This window comes from Pomacea canaliculata, linkage group LG5, assembly GCF_003073045.1.
Source record: "Pomacea canaliculata isolate SZHN2017 linkage group LG5, ASM307304v1, whole genome shotgun sequence".
Classification (NCBI taxonomy): Eukaryota; Metazoa; Mollusca; class Gastropoda; order Architaenioglossa; family Ampullariidae; genus Pomacea; species Pomacea canaliculata.
The window spans coordinates 30,556,431-30,569,896 of record NC_037594.1 but is presented as its reverse complement, the minus strand read 5'-3'; the positions used below and the strand labels follow the sequence as shown (position 1 = coordinate 30,569,896).

The 13,466-nt window shown below is 42.8% G+C and overlaps 2 protein-coding genes across 5 annotated transcripts in view; one reads left to right on the top strand and one right to left on the bottom strand.

Annotated features, from left to right (window-relative positions):
• LOC112563803 (coiled-coil domain-containing protein AGAP005037-like) overlaps nucleotides 1–7,736 on the bottom strand; it is a 59,670-nt gene extending 51,934 nt beyond the window's left edge. For all 4 annotated transcript variants that reach the window (XM_025238145.1, XM_025238149.1, XM_025238148.1 and 1 more), the window contains exon 1: nucleotides 7,562–7,736. In XM_025238145.1, coding sequence (XP_025093930.1) covers nucleotides 7,562–7,721 — 160 coding nt within the window. In that variant the 5' untranslated portion in view covers nucleotides 7,722–7,736. The remainder of the gene's footprint in view (nucleotides 1–7,561) is intronic.
• Nucleotides 7,737–9,256: 1,520 nt separating this feature from the next.
• On the top strand, nucleotides 9,257–12,614 carry LOC112564810 (zinc finger protein 271-like). Its single transcript, XM_025239884.1, has 3 exons — nucleotides 9,257–9,335; nucleotides 9,690–10,914; nucleotides 10,984–12,614. The coding sequence occupies exons 2-3, from the start codon at nucleotides 9,871–9,873 to the stop codon at nucleotides 12,283–12,285; spliced, it is 2,346 nt and encodes a 781-aa protein (XP_025095669.1). The 5' UTR covers nucleotides 9,257–9,335; nucleotides 9,690–9,870; the 3' UTR covers nucleotides 12,286–12,614.
• The last annotated feature ends 852 nt before the right edge of the window (nucleotides 12,615–13,466 follow it).

The following is a 13,466-nucleotide window of genomic DNA, read 5'->3' as shown; positions in this document are numbered from 1 at the left end:
TTAATGTCGAGTGTGTGCAGTAACTCAGACATGGCCTCTCAGGTATGTTTGTACCTTTGACCCGGCAAACCATGTGACAGAGTGTGATGTCGTTAACCTTTCCATTGATACCCTCGTGCTACACCCGCTCATCATTCCATTAACAATGCCGCGGCACAAATTTGAATACAATGACAGGTTCAGTCAACTGTTGTCCTTATCTACTGTCTCGAGGTAACATTAATCACAGCCAACGGATGCTTGTACACACCTTTATACATCCTTAAAGTGCTCGTGAGACCAGGTGATCACCTGCTCGCTTTCTGCTTATCAGACTCGCACTCACCTGTGCGCGCCGGCAGCTATGAGCAACGTGGGGTAGAATTCTACTGGGGTGGCAACATGGAGATGTATTGTTCTCTCGCTGTTAGTTATGTAAATGTTATCTGCTTTGTGGGTGGGGTGGAGGTCTTTTCTCTGTGCTGGTCACGTGGAGAGGTCAGAATGTTCAAAGAGGGCCACGTGCTTGTAGTCAAGTGGAGGCAATACCATCATTGCCATGCCCCCAGGCTCTAGCAGGCTGGTCAGCGCCAAGCAGTCAGTTAAACTGATGCTAAAATGACAGCAGCTCAGCAGTGATTGACGCTCATCATTTGTTTAGCATGCTGTTTGTTCACCCGGCCACAGCTGTCCCTGGCAATGTATTAGGGGCAGTAGGTAAGTGAGGCATCAACTCACATGAGGACGCCATTTTTGTGAACTCTTTCGCGGAGAAAACAAATTAACCCTGGTTTGTGACGTAGCAGGATAAGTAAAGTGTCGAACGATAGCAATGTGGCCGACTGCGACCATGATTTATAGTTTGTAATTTGCGAGAAGCACAAAAAGCTTGCATTCTGTGGAAAGATGAGAAGACTACATGATGAGATGTCTACAGACTTGTCTTGAGAAGTGTGCTATGTAAGTTACTTATTTGTATTACTTTCAGCACAACCGGACTGAACACAGTGACACCTCAGAAAACTCATTCAGTTTTGCAATAGCATTCTCTCAAAACGGTCTTTCTTGTTTGCCCGACAACTAAAATGGAAATGGTCTGCCACATTCCAATGTGTCTGTTTGTCACAGCACTATCCTGCATTTCTCTCCTCTTTTCATCAAATTTTACGGCACCATCTCCAAAACCAAACTGCAAACTTTGTGACGACCGAACTCAATGAAGAGACTAAAGACGAACATTTGGGTTGGAAGGGTGTCGATCATGCCATTCACCCCTCCCCTTCCCCCACAAAAATATGGCGGCTGGTTTAAATTGACAGAACCATGTCTTAAATGCACTTGTTTGTAAACGATTCTTTTGAAACTTGACAATTTTTAGCTTGATGTCTCATTCGCCATTCTCTTGGGAAGCAGGCCGTCATGCTGAAGCAGCTTGGCGCGTGCTCTCCCTTTCCCTCGAGTCGCGACTTTGGTGCTGCTGGTGTTCTTGACCACCCGACTGTGCCGCACTGCCTCGTGTTTTCTTACCCATTCCTCCACCCCACATACTGCACACTATCCCCACCCCTACCCCTGCACACTATCCCCACCCCTACCCCTGCACACTATCCTCACTTTTGCAGGACCTGCAGACTATAAATACAACTGACAACTTTGAAATTAAATAACAGATAAAACGTGGAGCTTCAGGTGCTGAGATGTACAGAATATATTTATATTGCCTCCACCTACCAGAATCTGTTTATAACTGGGACCACTGGGGTAGGTCTTTAAACTGCACAACTGTATATACAATGCCCTGCAGTTCAATGGCAGGCGCATCATCTGCAGAAACTGTCGGCGCCTCCAGGACTGTTTGGCTGCACAACAAAGCCTCATGCCAGCATCACAGACCTGGCCACGTGGTGTGCACACTGTGCGCGCATGCGCCGTCACAATTATTTCTGGCCGCCTGCCAACGTCGACAAAATGCCGGCCATCCCGCCGCACCACTCACATCAAACGCAGCAATCCTGGGTAAACCTGACTCCACCTACCTCATTCTTCTTTTTCTGTTTCTTTTTCTAACTCCACCTACCTTCCTTTTCTTTCTGCTGTATACCTGTATACCTGTCTCTCTTGGACTCTATCAATATATATATATGTCTGTCTTGGTCTATCAATGTAGAGTATATACAGGGCCGGCGCTAGGCTGTGTTGCGCCCTAGGCGAAAGAAAAATTCTGCGCCCCCCCCCCACAAAAAGTGAACCATGTTATATCATTTGTTTTGCAATTTATTTAGTCCTATTCATGAAATTGATGGTTAAAACCTCACTTTCCTTGTTTTGTGTTGTGCAAAACGAGTTATCAGTTCCTTCAGATTGAGTGCATTTGCCAAGTCATGCTCAATAGACATGGTGGCCAGCCCAGTCTCTCTTGCAACATTGTTGATCTCGTATAGTTTTTAATTAATTTTAATTTTGGGAAACTCCGTTCTGCACTGGCAACAGAAATTGGAAGGGTCAATAAAATTCTGAGAGACACTACAACATTCGGCACAATATCAAATAGCTTATGTTGGATAATGAATGTTAAGACTTCTTTAGGGTTCATGTTAGGCTTGGGAAGTCTTCTAGCCACAACCTGTAATTCAGAACAGAGTTCCTCCGCTTCAGTGTCTTTGCTGTCTCTGTGCATTAGTGCCTTTGCCAAGACCTCGCAAGATAGTAGAATGTCCTTCCTTGGTTTTTCAGAAATGCTTTGGATATCATAAAGAAATCCAAATAATGCACTGTGCTCCTGAATCTGTTTAAATCTGTCTTCAATGGACGCAGTTCAAACAAGAAAGCTATAAGGCTTAAGTATCACCAGTAATGATTGCTGCGGTCTGTCTCAGAACTCAACGCGACTGTGATGTGATAAAGACCACAAGACTGTCACTGACCCGTTTGTGCAATGAACAGTTTTGCAAAAAGTGACACCACCGCTATCGCAGCCCGTTGCATCCACACAATCAAAGTAAGCACTATAAGAAATAAGGAAATGAAATTAATATAAAGAAAGACATAAATCGTGTTAATAAAATATATACAGCTATGTCACAGTGTATAAAATTCATGCGAACTTATCTGTACAAACTCTCATGAAGTGGCTGTAGGACAGTAGCTCTGTTCAGTCTTGCACGGCTAAATGCAGTTCACAACCTTTACTGACTCAGCTGTGGAAGGATGATCGCTCCAAGCACCCGAACAGACGATTACAAAGTCAATTCAAACAGCAGCACGAGATGTCTGCAGCCGCTCAGAAAAGGTTTTCACATCGTCCTGTGGGTTTTAAGTTCAAAGTTACAACTACCTCTTCCCCAGTCTCTGGCTGTCCAGCCCTGGTAATGTGATCTGACTGTCTTTAAAGTGGTAGAGATTTATCTCTACCCTTCTCCACCACCCCACTTAGGTCTTTTCAATCTTTCTCTCATCTCTCTTTCTTCTCTCACGGACAACTATCAAGTAACATCGCACCACCTTCTTTGTCCAGTCTTGTAGTCTGATCCGACTGGTCATTAACTGTGACAGATTTATCGCTACCTGTGGGCCTGTCCACCTATAGCACCTCCATCGGCAAGTGCTTTCAATGGTTCTCTTCTTTCTCATCTTACAGATGAACTAACAAGTAAAACCGAACTGTCTACATGTTTGCTGCTTAAAAATAGTAGAAAAGTGGTTTTCTACAAGAACTCATTACGACCAGAGGAGTTAGAACCCAGAAGTGTCAAAGAATGGCTTACTAAAATTTAATCTTTTTCGAGAATTTGCTGCAGATTTGATTAATAACTTATAAGTAAGAACTACTTTTTGTCAAGAAAAGGTACGTCTGTTTTTCAATTGCAGGCGTGCATCATACACACATGGATGCTTGCATGCCTCCCAAATCAGACCTACACTTATGAGTAGAGGATTTCAAACACTCGTGTAAAAGGTTTTATGGAGTGCACACTGATGGAGACAAGAAATCTGTAGCACCTTGCTCTGGTCTTAGTTTGCTGTGTGGTCTAAAACTCAAGCTATCACAGCTTCCAGCCTCTAGACCACCCTGATAGCAGCTACTTTGTTCCCATCCAAAGTCACACCACAGTCACACCTCACAGGTGGGCGGGGAGCAAGGTCTGTCAAGAGAGAGTCTTCTGGACGCTAACAATGCAAAGTTGTAAATCATGGTGTCAGCTCCCCACACAGTCCAGTGATCAACACTGCCTGGTGTCCAGCATAGGGTTAGGTGAAAACAAGAGAAGTATATAGACTGTAGGTCTTAGTATGCATTATCTCTTAATAACCAATTTCAAATATTCTGTCAATGGAGCATAACAACAAGCTAGCCATTCAAACTGTAGACAAACAGATGCACTCTTAGATAATAAAAATAAACATTACAATTTGACAACTAAATTAAGCGTAATACACCAAATGAACAGAAATTTAATAATTAATAAGAAAGTTAAATATTCACGACCATGAGTCACAACAGTAAGTACAAGACTATAGGCCATCAGCGTCAGTAAATAGATACAGTATGCTATAAACTTCAAATGGCTCTACCTTGATGTTTGTCTGCTAAAGACTTTCATACTCTTATTAACTAAGAACGCGTTCGTGACATTAGCTAAGTTCCTTCGGGTTAAAAGTTCGTAAGTGTAAACAATACTGAGCATAAAACAGTTGTCATAACCACAGAGAAATTCGCGTAGCAAACTCAAGTCTGTGTTGTTGTCCCTGATATCACCTGCAGTGTTTTCAATGCACAAGTGTGGAACCTCTTCAATAGTAAGATAGAGGAAAGAAAGGTGAGCTTGGTATTAGTGGAATGCGGTCCACTCCATCCTAGGGGTCCGCACTGACCAAGCCCCATCCACCAACCCGCCCCTCCGCTGTCTATTCTCCGCCCTCTTCTTCCCCGCTGGTTAGCTGGTCACTTCAGGTGCGCCCTGTAATAATGGGTTTTGCTGTACTACATCACTACATGAACTGAGAAACTCGGTAGTGAAGTCAACCTACAAGCTGAGGAAAAGGTGCCTTCCACCAACGCCACCACTCTCAGCGCCCTCTACTTACCTGCCGGTTAGCTGTGGTCACTGCAGGTGCGCCCTGGGATAATGCGATACATGTAGTGGGGTTTTCCTGTCATACATGTACTGAGAAACTAGCGTGGTGGTCAGTCTACAAGCAGAGGAAAAGTGTCCTGCTAATATCATATTGTGAAAATGACATTTTTCCCTAAAATTATTCATTAAAAAAAAAAAAAAAAAAAGCAGGCCATTTTTTTCCGCCCCCCTCGGTCGCTGCGCCCTAGGCGATTGCCTAGTTCGCCTAATAGGTAGAACCGGGCCTGAGTATATATATGTCTGTCTGTCTTGGTCTATCAATGTACGTATATTGGTCTCTATCACAAGTTCAAAGCTTTCAAAGTTTTTATCACTTGCAAACGAAAGAAACAAGAACTTAGCTGTCACATCACATCAGTCACCGTTTGTACAGAACAGCAAGCAGCAGTGCCTGTGCGATCTGACTTTATTTGTGAAGATGACGGACATTTTTGTCATCACCATGAAGCCCACGAAGCCTCGTTTTGAAAAGCCGGAATGGTGACGCGTGAAGAAGGTCCGTTGTGTCAGCACGCGGGGCCACAATTGATGTGCTAATGATCCCATGTGGAATTAAAATGAAAGAACACTTAACTGTCACTGATCGTCCAGCGCTGGGGGACCTCCGAGGGGAGAACAAGAGCAAGTGTGGATTTTGGCCTGTGTCTCGCGACGGTGTGACGCGACGACCGCGACGACCCTGGACGTGACATCACGTTCCACTCAACGTCCGTTCGCATGCGCGCTAACACGAAACTGTACAATATCTACAACATCCACAACATTACAGCTCTGTTCCTAGTCATGTCAAGCATCTCTCGCGCCTCTCCCAGCCCCTCCCTGGGAAAAAAAACAAGTGCAGCGGGTACGTCACACGCGCTTCTCCACGCGTGCGCCACCTTGTTTTGAAAATAACTTAGGTCGCGTAACACAACTTTCATAAATAGTAATGTTCGTACTATTATTAAATATTTAATATGCACATGACCTCCTCCTAATGGAGGAACTCTTGGCCTTTACAAAATATCTCTCTCTCTCACACACACACTACACACGCACACATAAATCAGTATACCGAGATGCCATACATTATGTTCTGTCCACAACCGATCAACCAGCAAAAACATCTATCAGAGACTGGAACAATGATAACAGCTGGGTGTTACAGTCAAGTAGACACTCTAGAGGAAAAAATAAGTCGTTACAGGCAAGAAAAGGAAACAGAGGAATATGGCAAAGGACAAGGTCTCCCACCCGCCATGGGACAGAGATGGACATAGTCCTCAGCCCGTTCCACATCCTCAGAGGGCATCCATCCTCCCCACAACCAGGAACATGTTCTACCCCACACTCACAGAGGTCAGCATCGCCACCCCTCACCCCCTTCACCACCTCACATCCACAGAGTTGACGGAAGGTCATCCCTCATTCCACACACTCTGTACAGACTGCTCATTACTTCTGTGCATCATTCCATATACAGTATTCATGAGACCAGTTTCCCTAAAGCTGCCACAATTCTGGCTTTAGTCCATTCCTGTCTGCATAAACAGGAATTCGTCAGGATTGTTACTGTCACGTGCTGGGCCATGATATCCCTACGGACCTCAGCTAATAGACTGTGTGTCATCCTTACTGCCAAACCTTCTGACATGATGACTGGAGGTGATGGTGTCGGTGGTGTACTTACATAAATAGCACGCAAATATAGACAGTGTAAATAGTATGCAATTATAGGCAGTGTATATGGTAAGTAAAGACAGTAACAACAGCATGTGATCACACGTAGTGCCAGTAGTAAGTACAGACTATCAATAGTATGATGTAGATATGGTATAGATAATATTAATAGTATGATGTAGATATGGTATAGATAATATCAATAGTATGATGTAGATATTGTATAGATAATATTACTAGTATGATGTAGATGTGGTATAGATAATATCAATAGTATGATGTAGATGTGGTATAGATAATATCAATAGTATGCAAGTCTAGACAAGTGGCAATAGTATGCTGTATGCAAGTGAAGGCTGTCAAAGGACTCACAAAGTCTGAGGCCCAGAGGCTTGGAGACGATTTCAGACTGGGAGGAAAGGAAGATTCCGAAACAACATTCTCTCTCTTGTCTTTCACACACACACTTCTTTTAAAGCTTTTAAAGTGCGGCTTGGATATACACACTTCAACTGTTAAGAATGCATTAGACTGAATGAAAACAACGGCTGTCCTGTTATTTTAGTTATCTCACTGCCTGTGTAGCAACCACACAAATGAGTTTCTGTATAAAGTAAGATTTCAGACTGCACTACAGTTTGCTACAAGCAAGACTAGCGGAACTCTGGGAAGCTCGTTCAGTGCTCACTGCAAGCCGTCACCGCCTCGAGCATCCACGCGCCCCACATCTCGTGCACGCTAGGACGCACACGCACACGCCAAACAAACAATAAACAATGCCAACTTACCGTTTTTCCTTAGCAACACTTTTGGTCGGGCACCTGGCGCCAGAGTCCTTGTCTTCCTGTCCTTGGTCCTGTTGTAACCCCAGTGACCTCTGTCCACTGCTCCCTCCAGTCCCACAGATGCTGTCCTGCTCTTGCTGACGGGCAGACGCGACTGCGACATCTCGACTTGACCCCAGGGCGGAGCTGCTCAGGGGGGTCACGTCAGGTGCGACTGTCAAACGGCAGTCAGCGCTTTCCAGTGTAATCACAGACTATGACTACCTGACAGTGAATTTGTCATTGTCTCCAGTTTAGTAAGACACTGTCCTCAAAGACAAGGTGGTTGAAATACGACGACCTTCAGCACGGTTGATGTCACGTGCTATTTCGTCACGAAAGCACTGTTCAGCCCTCTGCAGTCAACGTGACGTAGCAGAACACTTCAGTGTCACGTGTACGCTTTAGTCACTGTCACTCGTGGGTCATCTACTTGTTGTGACAGATGCAAATCGTGATGGCATTACCATTTTGGCAAAGTACCACAAGGTCTGGCACTCTGAGGTCGATGTGTCTAGTGCTCAGTGTTTAGGCGCAACACTTGCGGCAACCAGCTTGCAACCACTGCCTGGACTTGTTGGCGGCTGTAACCTATTATACTGATGAAGAAAATCATCATGACACAAAGCCCTTCAGTGAGTAAAAATACCTTGACACAAAGCCTATATTATTTTTTAAAATCCTAATCGTCTGCTGGTGGTGAGATAGTGCAGTCAGCACCTTTACACTCACACAAGCGCACACACACACACAAAAAAACACTTCGCCACACACACACACTCTTCACCACACACGCCCAAACACTTCGCCACACACGCACAAACACTTCGCCACACACACACAAACACTTCGACACACACACACACACCAACACTTCGACACACACACCCAAACACTTCGACACACACCATTAGTGATACTAAATCCAATTAATAATGTAGTCTGTGTAGGTTTTGTATTATTTTCAGTTTCTCGTGACTCGGTTAATTAGTAATGCGGCCAACCGTTCTTTGGGAGACGCGTGCACACACACACAGACCACACACTCACACAGACCACACACACATATTCTGAAAACAAAGAGCAAGACACACTTGCAATGTAGGTGTGACATTGCGCCCCCGACTTGTAATTACTAATTCTCCTTGAATGTCATCGACGGTCTCCAGGATGTCATTACATCGAAATCTTAATAGAGGGCTAAATCATCCCATGAATCGATGGGATTAGTTTGATCACAAAATATTCTGTTTCTGCGAAGATTTCTCTCAACTTCATACAGCATCAAGTATTTTTGGCAAAAACCAAGGTCCTCAGCAATATCTTCATTTCTGGTGAACGGCAAATCGTCGTGGTCGATAGGAAAAAGGTGGATTGGCAGGTGGTGTGGGTCACCATGTCGATCGCATTTATTTTTGCTTCGTGTACGACACACTGATTGTTGTGGTACAGACGAAGTTATTTTCTTGCCAATACAGTCGAGTTATTAGCGCGAATGCCGAGAGCTCTCAATACTTCGGACATTGGCATGGAGACTGTTTGTCCTCCACACGAGTCACGGCTATTAAATTGTGTACCACGTGATACGCATCGTCGCGGACCTCTATGCAAATTTCAACACATGGGCGGTAACTCTTGTGAAGAAATTACGGAGTTGTTGTTCTTAGTGATTTAAACTTCTATCGACATGGTGTCATGGTGTGACTACACTTCTACGTCCACAAGTTCCACCTACACGGTATGCCTCATTCCTCTTCTGAGCACGGACAGAAATGATTTATTTCTTTTGCTTTCTTGTTTCTGTTCTGAGAGGTTAAATGACTTGATTTTCAGCAGTTTGTCCAACCCACTATAGATTGCGATGTAGCAATATAGCCAGCGCCACATAATCTTAGATAAAAATAGCGTAAAATTAGTAATTCTACTGGATTTCCTACTGAGTTACAATATACTAGTTTCAAAAAAGCCGCAGCAGTAAAAGCTTTTTTCTTTCATTCTAACAGAGAGAGTGGCTAAGTGAAATCTCCCTTGCTTTTAAATGTTTGCTTATAATTTCCCTGACAACTAAATCAATACAATTGTCATGTTTCAGGTCTGATAAGATTACAACAGACTTCAGGAGGTCTTCTATTGTCACTAGAAACAATAGAGTTGATGAAGCTGAGGTCTTGAGCTTCATGGAAAGTTAGTCAACAGTAAGTGTAAAAGAACTTTTACCCAAAAGACAATAAATGTAATCAGTAATTCTTGGCGAGCACAAATATAGGTTTGCCATGAAGAGCGAGATGCAGGTCCCATGTACACTTATAAAGACTGAGACGAAATATATGGGTGAGGAACAAGAAGACTTAAGCAATAATGTAAAACCTAAAGCAGAAAGTTCATTTTCCTCTGCTTATAATGAGACAAAATGTTTACAGAATGATTTCATTCAGCATGACAGTATCTTTGGCCAAGAACTCCATAATATAAAAATTGATCCAGCTGCACAGACAAACTTGAGGTGTGAGAATGCTCTGAAAGTGGAGATAAATTCTCAAGATTCCACTTCTTTCATTAAAATTGAACAGCAGCACACTCACAGTGTGAAGTTAGAATGGCCACATATGACTGATCATAATCATATAGTAAAGACTGAGAGATCATGGCCTGGCCAGGATGCAATTTCTCAACTTGATAGTGATAATGAATTTTATTGGAACTGCCAAGGCGATACTTTTGAAGTGAAGACACAGTATGCAAAAGCACTAGTCACTTCTGAGGTCAAGCATGAAGATCACTCTGGTCAAGCCATTGGTTCTGCAGTAGAGTCAGAGCAGACAAAATCACACACTCAGTCCACAATAATGGAGCACTTGAAGGCACAGAGTGTACCACAGGAGGTGGAGTGGAATTGCAGGAAAAATAAAGATATTTTATCATGTATATCATCACCTGAACTTCAAGATGTGGATGTTGCTGGATGTAAAAATACACAGGTGATGGATATTGTTTCTGAAAGTAGTCAGCATGAGAAAAATGTAAATATGACTGAAGCTAACATCAGTACTGAGTCAGAAAAACAGCACCCTAGTAGTGATATTGAATCTGATAAGTGCAAAGTGTGTATGTCTTCATTCCATTTTCCATCCTTGCACAAGAAACACATGTCGGACCACACTGGTAAACCTCACAAGTGCAGAACATGTAAAGTTGCCTTCAAAAGATTATCTGATTTGAAAAGTCATATGTGGGTTCACAGTGATAAGAAGCCTCACCAGTGCAGTATATGTAAAGCTGCCTTCAAAAGATTATCCGATTTGAAAAGTCATATGTGGGTTCACCGTGATAAGAAGCCTCACCAGTGCAGTATATGTAAAGCTGCCTTCAAAAGATTACCTGATTTGAAACGACATACGCAGATTCACAGTGATCAGAAGCCTTACCAGTGCAGTGTGTGTAAAGCTGCATTTAACAGATTATCCAATTTGAAAAGTCATATGCTGGTTCACAGTGATCAGAAGCCTCACCAGTGCAGTGTGTGTATGGCTACATTTAAAAGATTATCCAATTTGAAACGACATACGCAGGTTCACAGGGATGAGAAGCCTTACCAGTGCAGTGTGTCTAAAGCTACATTTAAAAGATCATATGTTTTAAAACAGCACAAGACGATTCACAATGATGAGGAGCCTCATCAGTGCAGTGTATGTAAAGCCGCATTTAAAAGATTAACCAATTTGGAACGACATACTCAGGTTCACAGTGATCAGAAGCCTTGCCAGTGCAGTATATGTAAAGCTGCCTTCAAAAGATTATCCGATTTGAAAAGTCATATGTGGGTTCACAGTGATAAGAAGCCTCACCAGTGCAGTATATGTAAAGCTGCCTTCAAAAGATTATCCGATTTGAAAAGTCATATGTGGGTTCACCGTGATAAGAAGCCTCACCAGTGCAGTATATGTAAAGCTGCCTTCAAAAGATTACCTGATTTGAAACGACATACGCAGGTTCACAGTGATCAGAAGCCTTACCAGTGCAGTGTGTGTAAAGCTGCATTTAACAGATTATCCAATTTGAAAAGTCATATGCTGGTTCACAGTGATCAGAAGCCTCACAAGTGCAGTGTGTGTAAGGCTGCATTTAAAAGATTATCTAATTTGAAACGACATACGCAGGTTCACAGGGATGAGAAGCCTTACCAGTGCAGTGTGTCTAAAGCTACATTTAAAAGATCATATGTTTTAAAACAGCACAAGACGATTCACAATGATGAGGAGCCTCATCAGTGCAGTGTATGTAAAGCTGCATTTAAAAGATTAACCAATTTGGAACGACATACACAGGTTCACAGGGATGAGAAGCCTCACCAGTGCAGGGTTTGTAAAGCTGCATTTAAAAGATTATCCAATTTGAAACAACATATGCATGTTCATAGGGATGAGAAGCCTCCCCAGTGCAGGGTTTGTAAAGCTGTATTTAAAACATTATCCTATTTGACAAAACATAGTCAAATCCACAGGTACAAGAAACCTTACCAGTGCAACATATGTAAAGCTGCCTTAAAAAAATCAAATGCTTTGAAACAACACGTGCAGGTTCACAGCGATAAGCCTTACAAGTGCAGTGTGTGTAACATTGCCTTCAAAAGTTTATTTCATTTGAAACAGCATATGCAGGTCCACAGAAATAACAAATCTTACCGTTGAAGTGTGTGTTAATCTGCTTTTAACTTCATCAATTGGTCTGAAAAGACACAATCTAATTCATAATTATGTTGAATCTTACCAGTGCATGCATGTAAAGCTTCTTTTAGACACTTATCTACTTTCAAAAGACACAAGGTGAGTCACGATGATTCTAAACCTCACCAGTCTGTGTCTATAGTTGCTTTCAAGTCCTCACCTGCTTAGAAAATGCATATGCTAATCTACAGTGATGTGTCAATTGATTTGTGTGTAAAGTTGCTTTTAGGTGTGCATCTACTCTAAAAACACAGATGATGGCCAATGATGGTCTTTTCTGTTACCCATGCATGCTAGGGGTGGGGGGGGAATTGTGTTTTTATCAGCAGCTAAGGCTATATCACGGCAAGCAGCCAGCCTGTAAACAGATGCCACGTGCAGAGAAAGATCAGCGTGCCCGAGACAAGAAATGAACTCAGGGCAGCCAACCTTCACTGTATTGGTGACAGCTGCTCCTCATGCTAGATAAAACTGCTTTGAAGTTCTTATCAAGTCATCCTTGCAAAATTTGGAAAGCTGATTTTAGATGATCTATTTTGAAAACAGGAAGGATTATCCCTAGAGGTGTTAAACCTTCCTAGTGCCATATTTGTAATGCTGGGATTAGGTCATTCAATTTCAAACAACACATGCTCATTTGTTGCTGTGTTACACCTCACCAGTGCAGTTTGTGTAAAGCTGTTTCAGGTCATTTCTTTGGCTTAAAATATGACATTGTGATTCGCTGTGATCCTAAGCCTCCTCAGTTCACTTCAAAAGACTATTTGAGAGCAGAGTATTTGAAAATGCATATAATAAGCTACAGAGATGAGAGATGTTAAACCTTACCTCTACCTCTGCAGTGTGTGTAAAGCTGCTTTAAGGGACTTGTCCTCCATCAGATAGAGGTATCTCCTGCCTGTAAGAAATTCATCAATAATTAAAATGTGCAGCTGTTAAAGAATGTTATCATATTGACACATATGCGTATACAGTCAAATCTCGCTACTATGCCACCTACCGGGACTGAGCAAAAGTGGCATAGTAGCGAGGGTTCGTAAAAACGGCTTTATTTGCTCAAGTTACCCGTCAGTTTAAAGCTCTCAAGAATCGTCGGCTGGCGCACGTTCTTTCGGCGGATCTCATACATCTCGTTGTCTAGTCCA